Genomic DNA, 22,532 nt, shown 5'->3' with positions numbered 1-22,532 from the left:
TGCAGGGCTTGCTACTGGGCTGGGCAGATGGGCCCTGGCCACCCCTGAGAGGAGCACTGGAGCTGAGAGGAAAGTCATCCAGAGCACATGGGAGGGGCGGCTCCCCGACTCTGCCCGGGCCTTACTCTGGGGTCGCAGGATGGGTGCTTGTGTGGAGGACTGTGAGGGACTCCCCACTGCCACTGTGACAAAGCCAGACCTGGGTCCTTCCCAGTCTCTAAGTGGTGAGGTCCTTTGCCTTGCAGGACTGAGGGATGAGGCCGGAGGACGGGGCGTCCAGCCCTCAGAGGTCCTGCTATGTGTCTGGTTCTGGTTTCTGTTCCTGTACAGTGGTTCCATGGCATGCCATCTCTGAGACTGTCCCCAGGCAGGTGTGAGGGCCTATATCCGATTCCCTGAATCAGACTGTCCCCAGCCCTCTGCTGGGGCACCAGTGTCTGGGCCACGTGCTGAGTCCCATCTCTGCCCCTGCCCAACCCTGCATACGGTAGGTGCTCTAACATCTGACTCCAGCCCCTCCCACCTGGGCAGCCCATCCCATTTCCACAATCCTGTTGTGTGGTGAGGGAAACTGAGGCCTGAAGTCACATCCCTTCATTCAGAAAACATTTGCGTGTCTGACTGCTGAGGATATGAGGCCATCAGATGTGTGTCACATACATGTGAGGTTCTGTAGGTCGTGCCGATAGGTGTGTAGCACCTACATTACCAATAATAGAGCACACAGCACTTGTAAGCTCTGTTTAGCCAGTTGTTTTTCACAGGATGCTTTTATTTGTTGCAGAATTCTTATATCTGGAGCTCACCTGTGGTAATTCAGCCACGATATGGTGAATGGAGTTGTACCCCACCTGCCTGCATTGTTTTTCTGTGGCTGCAGGAACAAACAGCCACAAACCTGGTAGCTTAAAATAATAGACATCGATTTCCTCACAGTTTGGAGGTCAGAAACCCAAAATCACTACCCCTGGGCTAGAATCTGCCCATTCAGATTCAGCTGTCTCCAAAGTGTGCCTCATGGCTGTCGACATTGCTTGACTTGTGGGCACACAACTCCCGTCTCTGCCTCTGTGGCCACATGGCCACCTCCTTTTCTGTGTCCCACACTTCCTCTGCCTCTCCCTCATGAGAGCCCATCTGAATAACCAAAAATAATCTCCCCATGTAAAGAGCTATAATCACATCTGCAAGGTTAAAAGAAATGTAAAACAATTTAAATTCTGGGAATTAAGGTCTGATAACCTTGGGGGCCATTGTTCAGCCTGCCACACTTCTCTTCCCAATAAATGTGTCACTAAATTTGATACATGACCTATGACCTCTCATTATTGAACAGACTTATTTGGGTCGAAATGTTTCAGTCTCAACACTACTTTTCAATTTAATCTGCATTATGAATACCTTCATTGAAGTCTTAAGTTTAAACCTGTGCTGTCTAACATGGCAGCTGCTGGACAGCCTGGCTGAAATGTGGCTGGTTTGAACTGAGAGGAACTTGAAATGTCAAATATACACCAGAATCTGAAGAGTTGGTGCGAATAAAAGGATGTAAAAAAATAGTTACTTTCTACTGATTACATTGAAATGATAGTATTTTGGACCCACCTGGGTTAAATAAAAATAAGCTATTTAATTTTAACCTGTTACTGTTTTAAGTCTGGCTACTAGGGAATTTAAAATTACATATGTGGCTTGCATTGTGTTTCTATTGGATGGCACTGGTCTAGAAAATGAAAACCAGCCTGGCTGTGGTGGTGGCCCATTTCCATGGTGTGAGTGAAAGTCGCTCAGCCATGTCCGACTCTTTGAGACCCCATGGACTCTACAGTCCACAGACTCCTCCAGGCCAGAATATTGGAGTGGGTAGCCTATCCCTTCTCCAGGGGATCTTCCCAACCCAGGAATCAAACCGGAGTCTCCTGCATGGCAGGGGGAGTCTTTACCAGCTAAGCCACCAGTACTCCCTTGTGGCGGACTTCCAGCTGTCAACGGGGTGGCTGTGAGCATTACTACAGTGTTCCCATCACACAGATGCAGTTAGTGAAGGAAGGGCAACAGATGAGGAAAATTAAGAAAGGAAGTGCTTAGTTCTGAACTTTATTTTTAAGTAACAGCTGTATTTGACAACTGACTCACAAAAATTCCTAAAACATAACAATTGGCTGTTGGGAGTGGCTTCCCATGGAGGGTTTTGAGCAGAGGAGCACTTGGGCAGATCTAGGGTCCCGCAGGCTGCAGGGCTGAGTGGTAAGTAGCAGGCGTGGATTAAGAGATTTCAGAGGCTGGGGCCCTCCAACTGGGTGCTCCCTGGTGCACTTCCCCTGGTGCCCTCAGAGAGGCAGCAGAGCCCCAGTGTTGGTGTCTCGAGTGGGCGGAGGGGGGGGGGCGGGGGCAGCCCTCCTTTGGTGTAGAAGAGGAGCTGAGGCCCCAGGGGAGGGACGAGGTCTCCCTGCTGCTGCTGCCTGGCTCAGCCAAGGCCCCAGGGAGTGGGTATGCAGGGTGGCCCAAGGGCTTGTGGGTCAGGGTTACCCCGGCTCCATGGACCTCCAGAGAATTCTGTGTGACCCAGTGCTGCCACTCCAGGCTGGGACCCAGAACCTAGCTCCCTAACTCCCACCCTCTCTGGACTCATTGTGAGTGAGGCCCTTTATGATCTGCCTCATTTAATTCTCATCTCAACCTCTGATATATCTTACTTGGGGCCCAGACTCAAATCCTGACATTGCCATGTACTAGCTCTGGGCAGATTACTTAACCTCTCTGATCTTGGTTTCTTCCTATGTAAAACAGGCATAGGATGAAAGGAATGACTATGGTGCCTGGCACAGATCAAGTACTCAGTATTAATAAATGGTAGCAATTAATATTTGCCCCCATCTTGCAGATGAGTAAACTGAGGCCCAGAAAGATGAAGTGGCAGAGCAGGATTAGAACTTGGAGCCACAGAGACAAAGCACAGAACTCCACCTTCCAACAGGTCTGTGACAGTCCCCTGGAACCTCAAACCTGACACTCCTACAGGGAGAGGGCAGGTACACCCAATCTCCCAGGTCCTGTGACCCAGCTGAGCCAACAAAAGCACAGTGCAGACCTGGCTCAGGGCCAGTGTCAGGGCTGGAGAGGGAGCCCTGGGCTGGAGGTCCGAAGACCCTTGTGTGGTTCCCTACATGACCTTGCGGGGGGGTCACTCCCTTGTAAAAGGAGGACAGGCTGGGTCTGCCCCTACCTCCCCTGCCAGGCCTTCCTTCCCTGGGGTTCCGCACACTGTTCACCCTCAGTGGGCTGACGGACCCAGAGCTGCTGCTTCTCCCCTCTCCGGGCTCAAACCCACCATGAAGGATGAGGACTACCCCAGCTTGGGTTCCCAGCACTCTCAGTCAGGCCCCCACCCCAGCTAGAACCCTCATCATCTTCTACCTCCGGCCCTGCCCGCCCACCCCACCCCCAGCCCAGATTCCACTCCTGGAATCCTGGGGCCTGCCAGGCCCCTGGGGGAGCCGCCAGGAAGAAGCTGCTTCTGTGGTTTGGGCAGCGGAGGAGGGTCGTGGCCTCAGCCGGGATCTGGGCCAGCTCCGGGAAGGCGGGCCTGCCTCCCGCAGCCAGGCTCTTCAGACCTTCCTCCCATCCTGGGCCGCCCCTGTTCAGCCTCCCCGGGGAGCTTTCTCATCACCCCTTCTCCCTGCCGTCTCTCAGCAGGTGGCCTTGGACCTTTGCTTCCATTTCCTGTCTGTAAAGAGGGTTGTCGTGCCTCCCTCCAGTGTCACCACAAAGATCCGAGCAGATAAAGCACAAATGCAGAATCTGTTGGGGTGCCTGCCTCTGAGGACACCCTGGGTACACGCCAGCCTGGCTCTGGGACACCCCTACTCTCCCCACATCCATCAACCACCAAGTCCTATGACCTCTGACTCCCAGTGTGGGTTATTATTATTTGCATTTTATATTTTTAATGCAACATTTCAACCACACTGAAAAATACTTAAGAGAAGCCACATTACCACCCACGTGTGTTAACAGTCTGTCACACTTGCTTTCTGACTTAAGATTAATTCATATATTTTTTAAATGTGTTGAGTATCTGCTATGTGCCAGGCACTGTTCTAGGCACTGGGGACACAGCTGTGAACAACAGCTTCAAAACCAAGCCCTCAGGGAGCTCATTCTTAAACTGGGAGACAAATAATATATATAGTGGTGGGTAAGAAGAGGCAGGCAGAGAGGAACAGGCTGGGGAGGCATTGGAAATCTAGAGGCCCTGGTGGCATGAGGGCGGGGAGTGAGTTCCTTGAACAAGTGTCATCAAGTCAGGACTAAAAGGAGGAGAAAAGTAAAGTGAAAGTCGCTCAGTCGTGTCCAACTCTTTGCAGCCCCATGGACTGTAGTCTGCTGGGTTTCTCTGTCTGTGGAATTCTCCAGGCAAGAATACTGGAGTTAGTTGCCATTCCCTTCTCCTGGGGATCTTCCCAACCCAGGACTAGAACCCAAGTGTCATACACTGTAGGCAGATTCTTTACCATCTGAGCCACCAGGGAAGACTAAAAGGAGGGGAGGGATTTGGCAAAGCATCTCAGGCAAGGAAACAGCAAGTGCAGGGTGCCTGAGGAAGAAGCCTGCCTGGTACCTGTGAAGACTGGAGAGGTGGCCAGTTCTGAGCCGGCTCACCAGGGACAGATTCTGCCCAGCCTTGGGCTCCACTCCTGCTTAAATCATCTCATTGAGTCCTTACTGCGTTTTACAGATGGGGAAACTGATGGCCAGGTAAGATGGCTTACCAGAGGGTACCCAGCCAGCAAGAGGATGTCTTGGGATCTGAAGCCAGACCTAGGTCCCACCTCAGAGCTGGGCGGGGCCCTGGGGTAGCCAAGAAGGAGGAGGAGGGTGTAGGGAGAGGCCACCCCACCCAGGAAATGCCTAGAAGTCCCAGCCCGTCCCTGGCCCGAGGCTGACCTGAGGCTGGGAGGCTGTAGGACGGACCAGCTTTCCCTTTGGGTGCTGACTCAGGCGCCCTCCTGCTCCCCCACCCCCAGGACAGGTACGGGGGTCACCTGAGGTCAAGAAGACCCTGTGTGCATGCCCTTGCCTGGGCTCCCCTGAGTCTGCTTCCTGCTCTGAGCAGGCTTGGCCCTGCTGCCCTGGGGCATCCGTGGTGATCACAGGCTGGGCCCAGGCTCTCGGGGTAGGGGAGGCACAAGCAGTCCTTGGTGCCCAGACCTGCCCTGTGCCTCTCCTAACCCTGCCCCATGTCTCAGTTTACCCATTTAACCCCTTTCAACCTGATCGGATGGGGCCAAGCTGGGGCCTCAGAGTCACCTGGTAAAGGGCTGTTTTAAAGTCCAGACTTGGGCCTCACTCCACAGGCATTCACACAGGTGTCAGGAAGCTCTGGCACTCTGGGAACCCCTGCTTGCCTGGGGCCCTCCTCTCTCTCCCTCCTGCCTTCTCTACTGTTGAACTGTCCCTCTCCAGGACACCTACCCCGGGTCAGATGCCTCTTCTGGGCTCCCAACACCCCCGGCATCCCCAATATAGCACAGCAAATTCCGGGTTGCTGTGGTCTCCACTCAGTTCTGTGTCCCTCTAGACTGTGTGGAGGGGGAGGCATGGCTGCCCTTTCAAAGACAGAAATGGAGACTGAGAAAGGGCAAGGACCAGGGTGACAGAGGGGCGGAGTCAAACAGCAATTACCAAGAACTCTAATGACAGCCGACTCCCACATGACACTTCCTGTCTGCCTGGCACAGTCTGGTCTCAGGGCTTTACAAATACTAATTCACCTCTTGTTCATAATGACCCTCTAAGGCAGGTAGAGACTGAGCACCACAGAATTGATGCTTTTGAACTTTGGTGTTGGAGAAGACTCGAGAGTCCCTTGGACTGCAAGGAGATCAAACCAGTCAATCCTAAAGGAAATCAACCCTGAATATTCATTGGAAGAACTGATGCTGAAGCTCCAATCCTTTGGCCACCTGATGTGAAGAGCCGTCTCATTAGAAAAGACCCTGATGCTAGGAAAGATTGAAGGCAGGAGGAGAAGACGTCGACAGAGTACAAGATGGTTGGATGACATCACCAACTCAATGGACATGAGTTTGAGCAGGCTCCAGGAGATGGTGAAGGACAGGGCAGCCTGGCATGCTGCAGTCCATGGGGTTGCAAAGAGTCAGACATGACTGAGCCACTGAACAACAATAAAAAAAGGCAGGAACTAGGATTACCCACGTTTTTACAAATGAGGAAACCTGAGACACAGCTTAAATGTCTTGCTGTAGGTTGCACAGCTTCTAAAGGTGACTAAGGATGTGAATTAACACCTTCCTAACACTTCCCTGTGTGAGGCCTTCACTTTGCAGAAGAGGCCACTTAGGGCTCAGGCAGTCAAAATCAGCCACGGGCGGGAGGGCAGGCACCAGAACCCAGGTCTCAGAGCACCAGAGTTGGGTGCAGGCAGTGGCCGGAGAGGCTTGATGCTTCTCAGTGCAGCCAGCTTGCCCCTTTGCCTGTGACCATCTGTCTTAGCTTCCTCGTCTAGAACACTAGGCTTTCCTCCCTCCCAGGACTGTTGACAGCACTTAATCAGCTGAAACCAGAAGAGGGTTGTGAACAGTGCTTGCCACACCTGTGGACACTCAAGCCTTGTTCTTATCATCTTCCCTCCTCTCACCTCCCTGCTCCCCAGCTCACCTTTTTCCCAGATTCAACCCCAAGGAAGGGCTGAGCTGGGCTGACATGGGTGGGGTGCGGGGGCTGGGCCTGTGGCTTGGCAGCTGCCTGGGGTCACAAGTCAGGCGCACCTCCCTTGACACAGCTGGTGGGGTCTGGGCCAAGTCTGTCAGCCCCACCTAAGCTTCTGGGACCCTGAGTCCAGAGCAGCCTATTCTCAGCCTTGGAAGGGAAGGTTCAGCCTTCAGGCCATTGTCCAGATGAGAAAAGGAAGCCTGGGAGGTGGGTGGGGATAGGCCATCCTCTCTCAGAGTGGAGGGGGGTGCAGCTTTGTTTATACACAGTTCTCTGAGCAGGAGGGCCGTCCCTCCATCTCGGAGAAGGCCGGATCCAATCTTAGGACCAAATGCCAGCTCCCGAGCAAAGGTCTCTTCTCCCAACTGGGTCTCCATCCTTCTCTTCAGCTCGTGGCGCGCCTAAGAATCCCCCGTGAGGCCACCAGAGCTTCCTAATGTAGGATCCTGGAGGTGCAGGAGTTCCCCAGGGGCTGGGGGCGGAGGAGGGCATTCCCGACCGACCACCCAGCTGGGACAGGAGCGTGGCGTGGGCGGTACTCTGGCCCGCTGGGGAATGGTCCACGTGGGGTCTCCGGAAACCCGTCAAACATAATACAACTGAGCAATCACTGGGCCAGTAGCGCAGATCGGGAAACTGAGGCTGGGGGCTAGGGAGTCGCCCGGGTCAGAGCTTTCCTGGCTTTCGCGACGGGGCTGCCTCATAACCTGGGTGTGCTCATCGCTGGTTCCTGGCAGGAAGGGAAAAACCTCCTTCGCGTTGGGGAACGCGCGCTGCCGCTCAAACACCAGTCCCTAACCATCCGCGCCGAAGTCCCGCTTGCGGACTACAAGTCCCGGCAGGCCCCGCGCCGCGGCGCACGCGCGGCGGGGCGTGCTCGCGGGGGCCCACTGAGTGCCAGGCAGGGGCGGGGGCGGGCGGTGTGCGGGTCGCCCATTGGCTGAGCGGCGCGTCCGGCGGACGGCCCCGCCCCATGCAGGCCCTGCCCCGCCGCGCCCGCGCCTGACTCCCGCCCGCCCGCGCCTCAGGACCGGCGGGGCCGCGCGGCGCATCCTGCGGGCGGCGGCGGGCGGGCGGCCGGGCGCAAGATGATGAAGTTTCGGTTCCGCAGGCAGGGCGCAGACCCGCAGCGCGAGAAGCTCAAGCAGGAGCTCTTCGCCTTCCATAAGGTGCGGCGGCGGGCCGGGGGCAGCTGGCTGGGGGCGGGGGCGGGGGCCTGGCCGGAGCCACGTCGGGCCGGGGGAGGGGGCGCACGCCGGGCCGGGCCGCCCAGCTCAGCTCCGCCCGAGCCGCGCGCCTGCATCCCTGCCCTCCGCTCCCCCGCTCATGTCTCCGCGCCTCGGACTTCGCTGGCCTCTCCCCGAGGGGCCTCTCCGCCTCCGTGCGGCTCTCAACTCTGGCTCTGGTTCCACTCGCTGCCTCTTTATCTCTTTCTTGGGGACCTTGGCGCCCCTGCGCAGCCCTTGGGCCCGATTTGTTTTGCTTTCGCACCCAGGCCGGTGGGGAGGAGTGCTGAGTGGGGGTTAGATGTTGGGGGGTGGGGCTGGGAAATCCCTTCCCGGTTCCGCTCCTCCCTTCCCCCACTGCCGGGGACTCCCGCCTGAGCTGTGCCCGGCCTGCCCGGGGCTCCAGGGGGGATGCCTGGCCGTGTAACCAACTGCACTTCGAATCCTGGGGTCTCAGTTTCCCTTGCGATGAAATGGGGCAACTGTCTTCCCTGCTGCGGACTTTGTCGCGGGGGCAGCCGACCCACCGCTTCTGGAGCCTTGGTGGAGGTGGGGGTGGAGGACTGCTTCTTCCTTTCTTTCCTGGGTAGGGCCAGAGGGGCCACGGGAAAGGGGCTGCCTTCAGCCCCGCCTCCCTGCGCTGGTGTGTGGTTGAGAGAGGCCCGGCCTGACCCTTGCTAACTCCCCCCAGGGGTGTCAGTTTTACACCCAAGCCCTCTGATCACATGCCCCGTTGCTGCTCTTGGGGCTTGGAGTCGTTATGCTCACATGAGGGTGAGAAAACTGAGGTTCAGAGAACTGACGACCTGGCCAGAGACAGAGTGAGCCGGGGCTTGGTCTTTGTGTGCCCTTGTCAGTGGGATTTGACTTCAGCTTGAGAGCCAGGGCCCCTTGGAGGGGCTGCTGTAGGTCCGAGCGGCTGCCAGGAGACCCTGGTCCAGGGAGACGCTCTTTGGGCACTGCTCCTGCACTGGCCGAGGCCGGGACATTTCTCAGGGCAGGCAGGGTTTCCCAGGTGGCAATAGACGGTGCCAGGATCCTCGGACTTGGTGGCCAAGGAGCCCAGAGGGGAGGCTAGTGCCCAGGGGTTCCCAGGTGGCCCCTTCCTATGCTGAGTGACTGAGGGTGAGCCCCTTGAGGTGAGAGGACAGCGTGGTGGGGCAGGTGTCATGCTAAGGTGTCACTTCCTCAGCCAGGGAGTCGAGGTGTGAAGCGGGGGCTCCAGAAAGGGGGAGGGGAGGCACTCCCCCATCTGGCCTCTGGTGGCAGAAGCTGGGCTCCCTGCTAAGGCAGGCGAGGCCGCATTCTGAGTGGGCAGCAGTGGTGGGGGGGGGTGGACTTAGGCAGAGGGTCACTAGAGGGACTGGCAGGTGATCACTAGAAAATAGGTCCCAGGGACTTCCCTGGTGGTCCGGTGGTGATGACTGTGCTTCCACTTCCTGGGACTCGGGTTTGATCCCTGGTCCAGGAACTAAGATCCCACATGCCGCGTGGCAACACCAACAAGCAAAAACAAAAAGCCTCGGGTTCCCAAGTGGCCGGGGGTGGAGGGTGGTCAGGGTGAGTGTGGACTTTGGGCTGTCTTGGGTCCAAATCCCAGCCCTGCCCCTGGTTGCCTGTTGTGTGTCCACTCTGTGTCATCTTAACACATACTGCCTTGGGGCGCCGGTGTCCTAGCTGGGCAGACAGAAGACGAAACAGGGAGTGGGGTGTGCAGCTGGCAATAGCTGGGCTGGTGGTCAGTGCTGTGGAGGAAGTCAGGCAGGTGAGGGTGTAGAGGGGTGGCTGCTGATCCAGCGGTTGTCTCCTGAGCTGGGGGAAGGCTCCACAGTGGGGAGGGCACATGCCAGGTAGAGGGACTGTGGTGGGTGTTCAGGTTCTGAGGCAGGAAGCTTCCATGGTGGACTGGAGGAGAGCGGAAGGCCAGCAGCCAGGGGTCCATGGAAGGGAGGTCAGAGAGGGCCAGGTGGTAAGGACTAGGCTTTGACTTGGAGTGAGCTGGGGGTCCCCGAGGGTCCTGAACAGAGGAGCAGGATGCAGGACCTGGTCAGGTCCAGTGTGGGCATGGCGGTGCCAGTGTTTGCCACCCCACCCTGGTCCACTCTGTTCTCAGGTGGGCTCCCCAGTTCCTGGATGGGAAGCTGAGGCTCAGACAGTGCTGTGACTTGCCCAAGGCCAAGCCAGCTGCTCAGATAACTCAGTCCTTGCCTGGATGGGCTGGGGCTGGAGAAAGACACAGGCCCCAGGGGACTAGGGGTTCTTATAAAACCTGTGTGTTGATGACGCAGTGGTCAGGAGGACCTGGCAGCCACATGTGGTATCCCACCTTGGTATTGGGGCCTAGGGACCCAGGGGTGCAGGCTTCCCGGGGAGGTCTCCTAACCAGGCCCTGACTAGGGGCTCCTTGTGTCGGTGGGCGGGTGGGGGAACTAGGCTTTGCCAGGAGCAGGGAACCTGGTGGGAACTGTTCCATTGACACCCCCAGTGTGCAGCAGCACCTTCTACCCTGACCAGGGATAGGTGGGAACCATGTCCCCCAGTTTCCAGGTCAGATCCTGAGTCTGGGAGGTGCGTGACACCGTCAGGGACTGTGCAGGAAGCATCTTCTGTCCAGGCCCCTCTCTTCCTGTCCCGGGCTGGGAGTGGGGAGCAGCCCTGGTTCAGGGAAGTCAAGAGCCTCTGCCTAGCCAACTCTTGGGCATTGGTCTCTGACCACCATGCAGAGCCTGTGTGTGGGGGTACCAAGGACTACACCCCACTCCAATCTGCCTGGGTGAGTAGGGTGCGGAGCTCACCCCGTGGGGCAGCTGGGGTTCGCGTCTGTGCCCGCGCATCCTCCCTTGTGAGCCCTGTTCTATTTGTTGTCATGGACCCAAGTGTCAAATGGGACCGGCCTTGGCTGGGAAGGCCTGTGGTGGGGCCAGGGCTCAGGCCCTTCCTCACCTACTGGAGGTGTGATCATCCATCTCGCAGCTGGGGACACTGAGGTCGGGGGGTCGGGCATGCAGCAGGGACAGAGCTGGAGACTGCCTTGGGTGGGCCTTGGGTGGGGGCTGTGCCTTGCAGACACCCCCACCTCCCTGCAGACCGTGGAGCATGGCTTCCCCAACCAGCCCAGTGCGCTGGCCTTTGACCCTGAGCTTCGTATCATGGCCATCGGCACCCGGTCTGGGGCCATCAAGATGTATCCTTTGGGGTCGTGGCTAATGTGCGGGGTGCCGGGCTGGGCCCCTGGTGGAGGTCGTGCAGCTGCTGCCCTGAGGTGGCGCCTCAGAGATGAAGGGGTCCACAGCTGCCCATCGCTGCAGCCAGTTACCTCGGCAACCCTCCCGTTGTCCCAGCAGCTGTGACTGGGGAGGTGGGCCGAGGCTGGCAGCACACGGTCCCCAGCAAGGGTGGCGGGAGGACCAGGGTCACAGGAGGCCTTGCCTTGGGAACCGGGTGCACACACGTGTGCCGGCCTGAAGACACGTGTGTCCAGCCGAGGTCTGGGGGCAGTGCCAGGCTCGGCATGGCGAGCACGGCGCGGCCCCCACCTGGACACTGGCCCCGCACAATGGGCCTGTGAGCCGCACAAAGGGCCATTTTCCTGAGAGCTCCAAGGGGAGGGGGCGGGGCAGGGGGAGGCTGGCAGCTGGATGCCTTCTTCCTGCTGTGGAGCAGCCCACCCCTGCTGCACGAGGTGAGCCCCCCAGGTGGGGCCCAGGTGTAGGGTCTGGCTGGCCACCACAGGGTGGGATGGGGTCTCCCCATCCGGGACTCGGGCACTGGCCGGGCAGTTGTGAGTTTGCCAGCTCTAGGGACCAGGGAGAGGGGCTGGGTCTAGGTGCCCCTCCTCTTCCGTGGACCCCAAGGCGTCAGTGGGACAGGGAGGAGACGGTGCCCTGGTCATCTGCCCCAGGCCGCTGCCTGCCCAGGAATCCCCTCGCTGCCTGCTGCTCCTGCCTCCAGCTGCTGCCTGCCTGTGGTCACATGGCCCCTTCTCCCCGGCACAGCGTGTCTCTGCCGGTGGCGGGGTCTTTCTTGCACACCAGCCCCTCATGCTGACAAAGGATGGGCAGCCAGACAGCCTCAGAGGAGGACGAGCCCCTACCCCCCAGACCACTGCTACCCATGCCCTGGGCTAGAAAACTGAGGCTGGCCACAGGGGCCATCCCACCCCCGAGTCTGGCCCGTCTCCCTGGCAACCTGGTTCCCGCCCAGCACTCCTGCCCCTCTTTTGTCCCCTCGTCTGTGTTCTCCCGGCTCCAGCTCCAAGCAACAGCTCCTGCCTTGTCTCCCAGCAACGTTGCTGACCCCAGCCTAGTCTTCCCCGCTGGGGCCCCTCGGCCCGCCGTCCACGGTGAAGCCTGAGGTTGCTGGGACGCTGGCGCTCACACCGGGCACTTGTAGCCAGGCATCCACCTCTTCAAGTCCCTGGGGCCTCTCCCCACTCAGTGGGGGCTGCCAGCCCCACGAGGACATGAGTGTCCTGGCCTGCGGCTGGCAGCGGCCTGTGGCTGTGGAGAGGCAGCCTGGACTCCGCTCTGTCCCGGGCTTCCTGGGCCTGGCCTGGCATCTCCGCCCGTGATGCTGATGTGCTGGGCCAGTTCTTGCACCCACAGACCCGTGAGGCTGACATAGAGCCGTGAACTGGCCCGGGCTGGGTGTGCCGGGAGAGCTTGTGTTCTTAGGTGTCCTGCGTCTGCCCCAGGAGGCAGCAAGCAAGTCAGTGGGCGGTTTTACAGATGAGGAAGGGAAGGCCATATGCAGCACTGACTTGCAGGACCGAATGGGTCTGCATCCCGAGTGCAGTGCTTCTTCCAGAGAAGAGCCCCCAGACCTGGGAGGGCCCCTGGACGGGGCTAGGTGACACCCCTCCCCGTGTCACCAGGGGCCTGATGCAGTGGTCCTGGGGAGGAGGGGCTAGGTGGTCCCTGGTGTTGGCGTCCTGGCCTGTGCCTGCTTTCCACCCTTGACCCGTCACCCTCAGCTACGGTGCCCCTGGTGTGGAGTTCACGGGCCTGCACCGGGATGCAGCCACTGTCACCCAGATGCATTTCCTGCCTGGTCAGGTGAGCCTCGGCCCCGCTGCCGGCCCCCAGAAACCCCCTGCCCTGTCCCCAACCCCAGTCAGCTCAGTCCTGGTCTTACTTACCCGCCAGGGTCGAGTCTTGACCCTGCTGGATGACGACAGCCTCCACCTGTGGGAGATCGTCCACCATGACGGCTGCGCCCACCTGGAGGAAGCCCTCCACTTACAGGCACCCAGTCGGCCTGGCTTTGATGGCGCCAGGTACCAAGGGGCTTGGCCAGCTGTGGCTGCCAGTAGTGGGGGGCCTGTGAAGGTGCAATGGGGACAGGAAGCTGCCCCAGGGCTGGGCCTCGGAGTGGGGTGGTGCACGTCGGGCTGGGCCTCGGTCCAGAGAGCTTCTTTGAACTCTGTAGGCATCAGACGGGAGTCCCAGGTGAGCCCATGGTCAGCAGGGAGGGTCTGTGCCCTGGCACTGCCAGGGCCCAGGAGGCCTGGGGTGGGGAGGGTGTGTCCCAGAGCCTGGGGAGCAGCCCTGTGCCCCTGCAATGAGGGGGGCATCTGGAGCAGGAACTGACCTCAGCACCTCTGGACCCTTGAACAGGGGCGGGACGATGGGCCCTACTGTGCGGGGAGGAGAGGGCAGATCAGAACAAGGAGGGTCTCCTGCCCTGTGAGGTGCTGGCAGGATGCCCCGGGGGGCAACAGCGTGGGCTTCAACCCTTAGGGGGAGAGTAAGGGGCCTTGCGGTTCCTGGCCTGCAAGCCCTTGTTGGAATGGCTGCGGCAAGTTTGACCAGGTCACAAGATGCGTGTCCAGCTCAGAAACAGGCTTGTCCTGCTTGGGCTTGGACCCAGCGTGGATCTGGGATGTTCTAGCCCCTGCACAGGAGTGATCGGGGGCCCCCTTCAGAGTCAGGGAGATGTCTGAAGGCATGGGGCTTCCTGGTGGGGCGTGGAGGCAGAGTCCTGGAGCTTGTGGTCCCTGCCCAGGAGGGGCCTGGTTCCTGCTGCCATTCCCTCTGGGTGGGGGGAGGAGCTCCAGGGCCTGTCTCTAAGACCTGGGGACCTATTTTTATCCCTCTCCCCGCCGATGTCCTGGTGAATAATTGAGTGAGCTGGTTACGATGTCTGCAGCCACCACTGTGTCTTCCTGGGTGCCAGCCCCCGGCATGACCAGGGCCCAGCGAGACCAGAGGGGCTGTAGTGAGCTGACAGTCGCGGGCCCCCGTGCCCTCCCCAGCAGGTACACGGGCTCCCACCCTCACCTGCTTCCCCTCGGCCCCGCAGCGGCCTGCCTAGCCTCGTCCACATCACAGTGGTCCTGCTGGTGGCTGCGGGTGACATGGCTGCCCTGGGCACCGAGGGCGGAAGCATCTTCTTCTTGGATGTTCCCACCCTGACGCTGCTCGAGGGGCACACCCTGGGCCCAGACGAGGTTCTGAGAAGGTAAGAGGCCACCCGGCTTCCCTGCGTCCCCTCCACCAGCCCCCGCCCCCCCATTGGCCACCCCGCCCACTCACTCCCTCTGCCAACCGCAGTGTGCCTGATGACTACCGGTGCGGAAAGGCGCTGGGCCCCGTGGAGTCACTCCAGGGACACCTGCGGGACCCCACCAAGATCCTCATCGGCTACAGCCGGGGCCTGCTGGTCATCTGGAACCAGGCCGCTCGCTGTGCCGAGCGCATCTTCCTGGGGAACCAGGTGTGTGGGTGAGGCTGGTGGCCACCCAGGACCTCTGCTTACAGCTGCCAAACTCACACCTGTCCCCTGCCCCACAGCAGCTGGAGAGCGTGTGCTGGGAGCGCAGTGGCCACACGGTGGTCAGCTCACATAGCGACGGCAGCTATGCCATCTGGGCCGTGGACACTGGCGACTCCCCAGTGACGCAGCCCACGGTGGCCACCACGCCCTACGGTGCGTGTGGGGGACCTGTGTAAGGTTGGCTGTGACCCCAAACTCCGACTGGCCTCAGTGAGGGAACTTCAGGGGGGATGTGTGGAAGGTGGCAGGACCAGGCAAAAGATGAGACCACCCCCTCCGTCCCACATTGGGTAGTGTGCCTTCCCCTTGGGATGCAGGGAACAGCTGCCCGGGGGGGCGGATAATAGAGGCAGGAGGGGGATGGGGCAGTGGCGAGAAATGTGATCCAGGGCTCTCGGGTCCCTGCCTGAGAGCTTGCAAGTGAGGCCAACGCTATCTCCCCACAGGCCCCTTCCCCTGCAAAGCTATCAACAAGGTCCTGTGGCGAAGCTGTGCGTCTGGGTAGGTGGGGCCTGCCTAGGGGCAGGGTCATGGGGGAAGACTCTCCCGGAGCCCCACCAGCTGCTCATGTGGCTTTCTCACCCTGAGCAGCGAGCACTTCGTCATCTTCAGTGGTGGCATGCCCCGTGCCAGCTATGGTGACCGCCACTGCGTGAGCGTGCTCCAGGCTGAAACCCTGGCGACACTGGACTTCACCTCCCGTGTCATCGACTTCTTCACGGTGCACAGCACGCGGCCCGAGGATGGTGCGTACCGCCCCGCCCCAGCCCCAGCCCCTGCGCGTCTCTGGCTGTGCTCACCTGCCCCGTCCCGCAGAGTTCGACGAGCCTCAGGCCCTCGCCGTACTGCTCGAAGAGGAGCTGGTGGTGCTGGACCTGCAGACACCCGGCTGGCCGGCCGTGCCCGCCCCGTACCTGGCCCCCCTGCACTCGTCCGCCATCACCTGCTCGGCCCACGTCGCCAATGTCCCCGCCAAGCTGTGGGCCCGCATCGTGAGCGCCGGCGAGCAGCAGAGCCCCCAGCCGGCCTCTGGGGCCTCGGTGTGTGCCGGGGGAGGGGGCGGAAGGCGGGGCAGGGGTCCCCTGGGGGCGCGTACTGTAGGCTGGGCCGGAGGAGGGGGTGGGGCACCTGTAGGGCCTGTGCGTCCTGCATATGGTGCCTGGCATGACTTCAGCTGACACCCGTCTCCCTCCCCCAGAGCTGGCCCATCACTGGGGGCCGGAACCTGGCTCAGGAGCCATCCCAGCGAGGCCTGCTGCTGACCGGGTAGGTGACACCTCTCCAGCCCAGTTGTGACGGGTGTGTGAGCGTGTGTGTGTGTGTGGGCGAGCAGGGTCTGGTGCCACCTGCGCAGGTGCGAGAAGGCCTGTCCTGGGCCTGGCGGGTGCTGACCTGCCCTCTGACTCAGGCCTGGCTCCTGGTGGGACCAGGTCACCCTCTTCTACCGGGTGCACCAGATGAAGCCTCCCTAGACTCCTAAGGCCCATCCCTCCTTCTTGATGAAACTGAGCTCCACCCACTCAGCCTGCCCCGGGACCGGAAAATCTGGGCCAGCCCACGCCGAGCTGCCCAGGGCAGGTGCCGGAGAGCCCGGCCTGGGCCTGGCGGGTGCCAACGTGCCCAGTGACTCAGGCCCCACCTTCTTGCCCAGCCCCTGCCGTCTGCCTGTGCCGGGACCCTCAGGCCTTTGGAGGTGTCCCAACCAGCCCGCAGACTTTCAGCTTCTCCCGCCCTGGCTCTGGGCTGCCACCACCATCCAGGGGCCCTGACCTGGGCTCTACAGCTATGTCCTGGGCTGCACCCCAGCTTCATCTGCTCCCTCTCCCTGCTTCCTCCTGGCCTCCTCAGGTTTCCTGCTCCTGCCCCAGCACACTCATCTGCTCTGGGGGCATCTCTGGTCACGTGTTCCGGAGGCCCCTGGGGCAGAACCCCATGGTCGTCTGTCCCCTGAGTCACTGCTCCACATCTTTTCTCATTATCTCCAGTGACATTTCTGCACCTTCTCTCTCCTCAGGGAAGGGCCCAGGCGCTGTGGCCTGGCATACAGTAGGTGCTCAGTACTTGCTTGCCCGATACAGTTGGTGCTTTCTGTTTGCTGTATGCAGTAGGAGTCTAGTCAGTGTTTGGCCTCGGTGCTGGGTGCCCAGTGAGTGGTTGCTGGCTGAAAGGACACGGAGGGGTTTGGTGGGGCCCTGGGGCCTGATGTCGCCTCTCCGCAGCCACGAGGATGGCACGGTGCGCTTCTGGGACGCCTCCGGCGTGGCCCTGCGACCGCTCTACAAGCTCAGCACTGCCGGCCTCTTCCAGACAGACTGTGAGCATGCTGACAGCCTGGCCCAGGCCACCGAGGACGACTGGCCACCCTTCCGCAAGGTGTGAGCCCCCTACCCCCTCCTGGCCCAGGGAGCCTGGTCTGGGCTCTGCCCTGTCACCAATTCCCCTCCCACCCCCGCAGGTGGGCTGCTTCGACCCCTATAGCGATGACCCGCGGCTCGGCGTGCAGAAGGTGGCACTCTGCAAGTACACAGCCCAGATGGTGGTGGCCGGCACTGCGGGTCAGGTGGGGCCGAGGTGTTGCCAGGGCTGTGGGGTTTGAGGGCCTCTGGCGGGCCTGGTAGGGTGCTAGAGGGGTCGGCCCGGCAGAAACCCAGCGGTGGGAACGGGGGAGGCCAGCCAGGGCCTTGGGGACCCTCACAGGGTTGGGTCCTGGGCGGGAGCACCCGTGTTAAGTGAACCCTGGGAGGGCGGGGCCTGCCGGGGTTGGTCTCCACGCTGTTGCTCTGTGAGGGCCCTGGTATACAGTAGGCACTAGTCAGTGCTTATTCAGAGGATGCTCTCCAGATGCTCCTGGAAGCACTCTGGCAGTGGTGTCACTGGCTTGGGCGGGGTGGGGGCGCCCTGTCCTCCAAGCTGACTGCCCCTCACCCCCCAGGTGCTGGTGCTGGAGTTGAGTGATATGCCGGCAGAGCAGGCGGTGGGCGTGGCCAGCCTGGACCTGCTGCAGGACCGCGAGGGCTTCACGTGGAAAGGCCACGAGCGGCTGAGCCCGCGCCTGGGACCGCTGCCCTGGCCCGCCGGCTTCCAGCCTCGCGCTCTCGTCCAGTGCCTGCCACCGGCCGCTGTCACAGCCGTCACACTCCACGCTGAGTGGGGCCTCGTGGCCTTCGGGACCAGTCACGGCTTTGGCCTCTTTGACTACCTGCGCAGGAGCCCCGTGCTGGCCAGGTGGGTATGAGCAAGCCCCTCCTGATGTTCATGGGGGCACAGGTGGGGGCACTGCCAGCCTTGCAGGACCCCACTGGGGGAGGTCTGCCCCTCGACTGCTGGACTCGTGCTTCCCTGATGGCCGGCCTGCACCCCCAGGTGCACCCTGCACCCCAGCGACTCTCTGGCCATGGAGGGGCCACTGTCCCGCGTGAAGTCGCTCAAGAAGTCGCTGCGCCAGTCCTTCCGGCGCATCCGCAAGAGCCGCGCGTCGGGCAAGAAGCGCACTGTCGCCGGCAGCAAGGTGGGGCGGCGGGCAAGGCGGGCAGGATGATGGAGGTGGGGAGCAGGATGGTGGCCCGACCTTGAGCCCCTCCAGTTGCAGGAGGCCAATGCGCAGCTGGCGGAGCAGGCTGGTCCCCAGGATGTGGAGGTGACACCTGTGCAGCGCCGCATTGAGCCCCGCTCGGCTGACGACTCCCTCTCGGGCGTTGTGCGCTGTCTCTACTTTGCAGACACCTTCCTTCGAGATGGTGAGACTGGGCGGGGTGGGCAGCCAGGGGCAGTGTGTCCTTGGTCTTCTGGGAAATGGGTGATGGGGTGGACTTGTGCCTTCTGGAAGGCTGGAAAACACTGTATGCCTACTGAGTTGCCAGGCTGTGCTGGCGACAGGGTGGTCTGACCCCAACAGCCCCTGGAACAACCTGATGGTGAGGCTCGGTGAGTGGGTGGGGTGGGCCTTAGACTTGGGCGGAGAAGGGAGCCCAGGATCTGGAGAAAGTACAGGCCGCAGCGCCGAGGCCTAGGCAGATGTGAGTCGCCTGGGCAGTGGGACTGGAGCAGAGGGCAGGCCTGGGAGGAGCCGGTTTTGACCCCAGAGCTCCGGCAGGTCCTGCCAGTAGTGGTGCATTTGGGTTTATGGACAGAGCTGCTGATCAATTTAACTTGGTAATGGGGCATTTCAGCCCTGCACTCACTCCCCACGTGTTCTCCTACATCATGTATCTTGTAAACACAATTTAAACACAACTTAAAATGAAGGTCACTGGGCAGCTCAGGGTGTGTCTGGTGGACGTCACTTCTGGCACAGGGCCTGTGTTGAAGCCTGGAGTGTGGATACTGATGGCTGGAGTTCCCTGTCACCCTTGACCCACAGGTGACCCCATTCATCTCAGAAACGCCTTCTCAGAGTTGGGATGGGGTCAGCATCCAGCTTATATGCACGTGGTATCTCTGTGTTCTTCTTCTCCATCTGGGAGGGGAGTCCCCCACTTCTGATGTCATTTGTTGAGGGCCCCTTTGTCTGGGGGATCTTCCCACTGTCTGCATGTGGCAGCCTGGGGTTGGGGGCGGGGCATGACCTGGTTCCACTGTCTCCCTGAGCAGCGTGGCTTCCTGTTGCTCACCTGTTTGTTGCTCAGGTATCCCCTCCCCCCCCCAACTAAGATTGTTGCTGGGTCACCAGGCCATTGAGGATGCACAGTGTGACTGCCCGGTCCACCCGCATCCCAGTGTTTTTAGCTCACTTTCTACTCAAGAGCCTTCCCTTTCCTAAGGGAGTCGTACTGTGGTGTGCATCCTGGATGGGCCCAGGACTTGGTGCCTGGGTGCTCTGCGGGTAGTGCTCAAGTCCAAGTCTTTGTTGGGACTGGTGATGGGCTGCATCACTGGGATGCTAGGAGAGGTGTGAGAGGTCAGGGTCCAGTTTGATGTGCCTGTGGAGGGACCCTAGAGGTCACTCCTGTGCCTGCAAGGGGCCGACTGGGGTCACCAGGGATGTCGGAGGAGAGACCCAGTTCAGGGTACCAGAGGGGAGGGATCGCACACACCTGCCTCACCAGCCTGTCTTCCCATAGCGGCCCACCACGGCCCCACCATGTGGGCGGGCACCAATTCGGGCTCCGTGTTCGCCTATGCACTGGAGGTGCCGGCAGCAGTGGTGGGTGGCGAGAAGCGGCCAGAGCGGGCGGTGGAGGCCGTGCTGGGCAAGGAGGTGCAGCTGATGCACCGTGCCCCTGTGGTGGCCATCGCGGTGCTAGATGGGCGCGGCCGTCCACTACCGGAGCCCTACGAAGCCTCGCGGGACCTGGCGCAGGCACCCGACATGCAAGGTGGCCATGCTGTGCTCATCGCATCCGAGGAGCAGTTCAAGGTGAGCAGTCTCCGAGACCCCTTGGGGTTCTTGCCTCCTGGACGCCGTCAGACCCTTGGCCTGCATCCATCCCCGCTCGCTGGGACCTCCTGAGAGCCTCCAGCCATGGCAGAGGCACCTTGGGGAACTCTGGTGCCCCTCAGGACCCTTGAGTGCTCCTTTGGGTGGTCTGGCAGGAGCTTCCAACTTGACCATCGAGCATGACTGGCTTTGCCACAGGTAGAGGGGCCTGGGAGGTTTCTGGGCTGTGGAGCTGTGGTCAGGGTGGCAGCTCAGGGTGGGTGGTGCCAGGTGGAGGAGGTGGTGTGGGCTGGGCTAGACTGGGGGCACTGGGGTGTGTACTGGCCTGGGCTCCGCTTAGCACTCACTCCCCACCCACCTCCAGGTGTTCACGCTACCCAAGGTGAGCGCCAAGACCAAGTTCAAGCTGACAGCCCACGAGGGGTGCCGCGTGCGCAAGGTGGCCCTGGCTACCTTTGCCAGTGTGGCCTGCGAGGACTACACGGAGACCTGCCTGGCCTGCCTCACTAACCTGGGTGACGTGCACGTGTTCTCGGTGCCGGGCCTGCGGCCCCAGGTGCACTATGCCTGCATCCGCAAGGAGGACATCAGTGGCATCGCCTCCTGCGTGTTCACGCGGCATGGCCAGGGTGAGGCGGGCTGGCAGCTGCAGTCAGGGCTTCCGGAAGGCGGGGACGTGGCCCCTGATTGTGCTTCCTGCCCCCTCCTAGGGTTTTACCTGATATCCCCCTCGGAGTTTGAGCGCTTCTCCTTGAGTGCCCGGAACATCACCGAGCCACTCTGCTCTCTGGATGTCCGTTGGCCCCGAGATGCCACACATGTCAGGTGCGTGAAGGGGTAGCCCCTGGCCAGGGGTTGCAGCACTGGGACCAAGGCTGGGCTCACTCCATCCCCCAATTCAGCAAGGAGCAGGGTGGCCCTCCCCCAGCTCAGGAATGGGAGGGTCGGGGTCTGGCCCTTGAGCCATGAGATGCCTGCCCAGGGTCTGCAGCACTGCCCATCTCTGCAGCCACAGGTCCCGAGAGTCGCCCAAGCTGAGCCAGGCTAACGGGACCCCAGGCATCATCCTGGCCCCACAGAGCCGTGATGGAAGCCCCGATCCCATCTGCAAGGAGGCTGGTGAGGAGGCCGCGCGTTAGCTGGGCGCTCGTCTGGTGGCGGTGGGGGTGCTCTGCAGGTGGCAGCTGCCCAGAGGGTCTGGGGAGGGGTTGGTTGGTGCCACGGTTCACCGTGGACTGGTTTGGGACCAGGTCAAGTGTGGACGGGGCCTTGGAGACCTAGAAGGACTCTGTTCACTTCCTCGCTGTAGACACCCCAGAGCCACCTGAGGCCATGCTCTCACCTATGTCCATTGACTCGGCCACCAGTGCTGACACCACACTGGACACAACAGGGGACATGACAGTGGAGGACGTGAAGGATTTCCTGGGGTGAGGAGCCGGCTGGGCTCACAGGAGGGGCTGGTCGCGCCCAACTTCCCTCCCTGACCCTTCAGCCAACCTCATACCCCAGCTGGGCACGAAGGACCGAGGAGGGCCAGATCTGCTGACCGCTACCCCTCCCTGCAGCTCCTCAGAGGAATCTGAGAAGAACCTGCGGAACCTGTCAGAAGAGGAGGCTCGAGCCTGCGCCATCCTGATCAAATGAGGCTGCAGGTGCTCGGCCTGGTCCCCTTGAATCAGTACCTCCCCCAGCCTCTCCCGACACAGATCCTGTGGCTCCTTCTGTTGCTTGTGTCACTGCTGCCCCCTCCCTAGCCTGGGGGTTCAGGCTGTCACTGCAGGGCCCCAGCCCCCCGTCCTGGAGACTGAGTGGCAGCACGCGTGTGGCCAGGCTGCCTGCCCCGTTGGACCTCCCTGCTCTTCTACTGATCCTGTTTCTTTTCTGCTAGGGAGGCCAGAACTGCCAGGTTGCCCCCACCCTGCTCGGAGCTGGAGCCAGAGGCCTGATCCTCCATGTAGACCTGCACCTGCTAACTATGGGGTTCTGTTGGGCCTGCCAGCCTGGCCCTGAGCCTCAGGGACTCCACCGGGCCCTGCCTGCAGGCAGAGGCCGACGGGGAAGTCAGGTGCCACAGGGGAGGCCGTAGGGCCCACGGATACCACCTCCCAGGCCATGTGCTGTCCTCCCCCTCTCCTTTTGCAAAGAGTATTTTTCTAATGCCTGTGCCAGGCACCACAGTCATTTCTAAAACTATTTTGGTACTTGCTCCTGGGCCAGCACCCCTTGACCCCCCTGCTGCGTTCAAGTCTGTGTGTGAGAGCTCCACTCGGCAACCAGGACCAAGGCCTGGCCGTGTGTGCGTGTGTGTGTGTGTGTGTGTGGGGGTGGTCAGGATGGGTTTCCTGTAGATTGTACTCTGGGGGACTTTTTTTCTGTCATTTTTGTTAAATTAGCATTTTAAAATTAAAAATACTGAT

General features: G+C 60.9%; 1 protein-coding gene across 4 annotated transcripts; it reads left to right on the top strand.

Moving 5' to 3' along the window:
* The first annotated feature begins 7,738 nt into the window (after positions 1-7,738).
* LLGL1 (LLGL scribble cell polarity complex component 1) lies at positions 7,739-22,336 on the top strand. 4 transcript variants are annotated; one of them, XM_055407455.2, is made up of 23 exons: positions 7,739-7,904; positions 11,048-11,145; positions 12,934-13,015; positions 13,106-13,236; positions 14,262-14,420; positions 14,513-14,675; positions 14,753-14,888; positions 15,182-15,236; positions 15,327-15,481; positions 15,552-15,775; positions 15,934-16,001; positions 16,955-17,108; positions 17,191-17,295; positions 17,668-17,960; positions 18,099-18,243; positions 18,325-18,472; positions 19,796-20,091; positions 20,477-20,741; positions 20,823-20,937; positions 21,122-21,231; positions 21,422-21,542; positions 21,681-21,767; positions 22,004-22,336. In XM_055407455.2, the coding sequence occupies exons 1-22, from the start codon at positions 7,824-7,826 to the stop codon at positions 21,757-21,759; spliced, it is 3,183 nt and encodes a 1,060-aa protein (XP_055263430.2). In that variant the 5' UTR covers positions 7,739-7,823; the 3' UTR covers positions 21,760-21,767; positions 22,004-22,336. The 4 variants fall into 4 exon arrangements, with proteins under 4 accessions (XP_055263430.2, XP_055263429.2, XP_055263426.2 ...); XM_055407454.2 differs by having other exon boundaries at positions 18,319-18,472; positions 21,128-21,231; XM_055407452.2 differs by having other exon boundaries at positions 7,740-7,904; positions 18,319-18,472.
* Positions 22,337-22,532: the final 196 nt, after the last annotated feature.

This window comes from Moschus berezovskii, chromosome 20 (genome assembly GCF_049115385.1).
Source record: "Moschus berezovskii isolate FMDL1 chromosome 20, NW_MosBer_1.0, whole genome shotgun sequence".
NCBI lineage: Eukaryota > Metazoa > Chordata > Mammalia > Artiodactyla > Moschidae > Moschus > Moschus berezovskii.
This window is presented reverse-complemented; position numbering and strand designations above follow the sequence as displayed.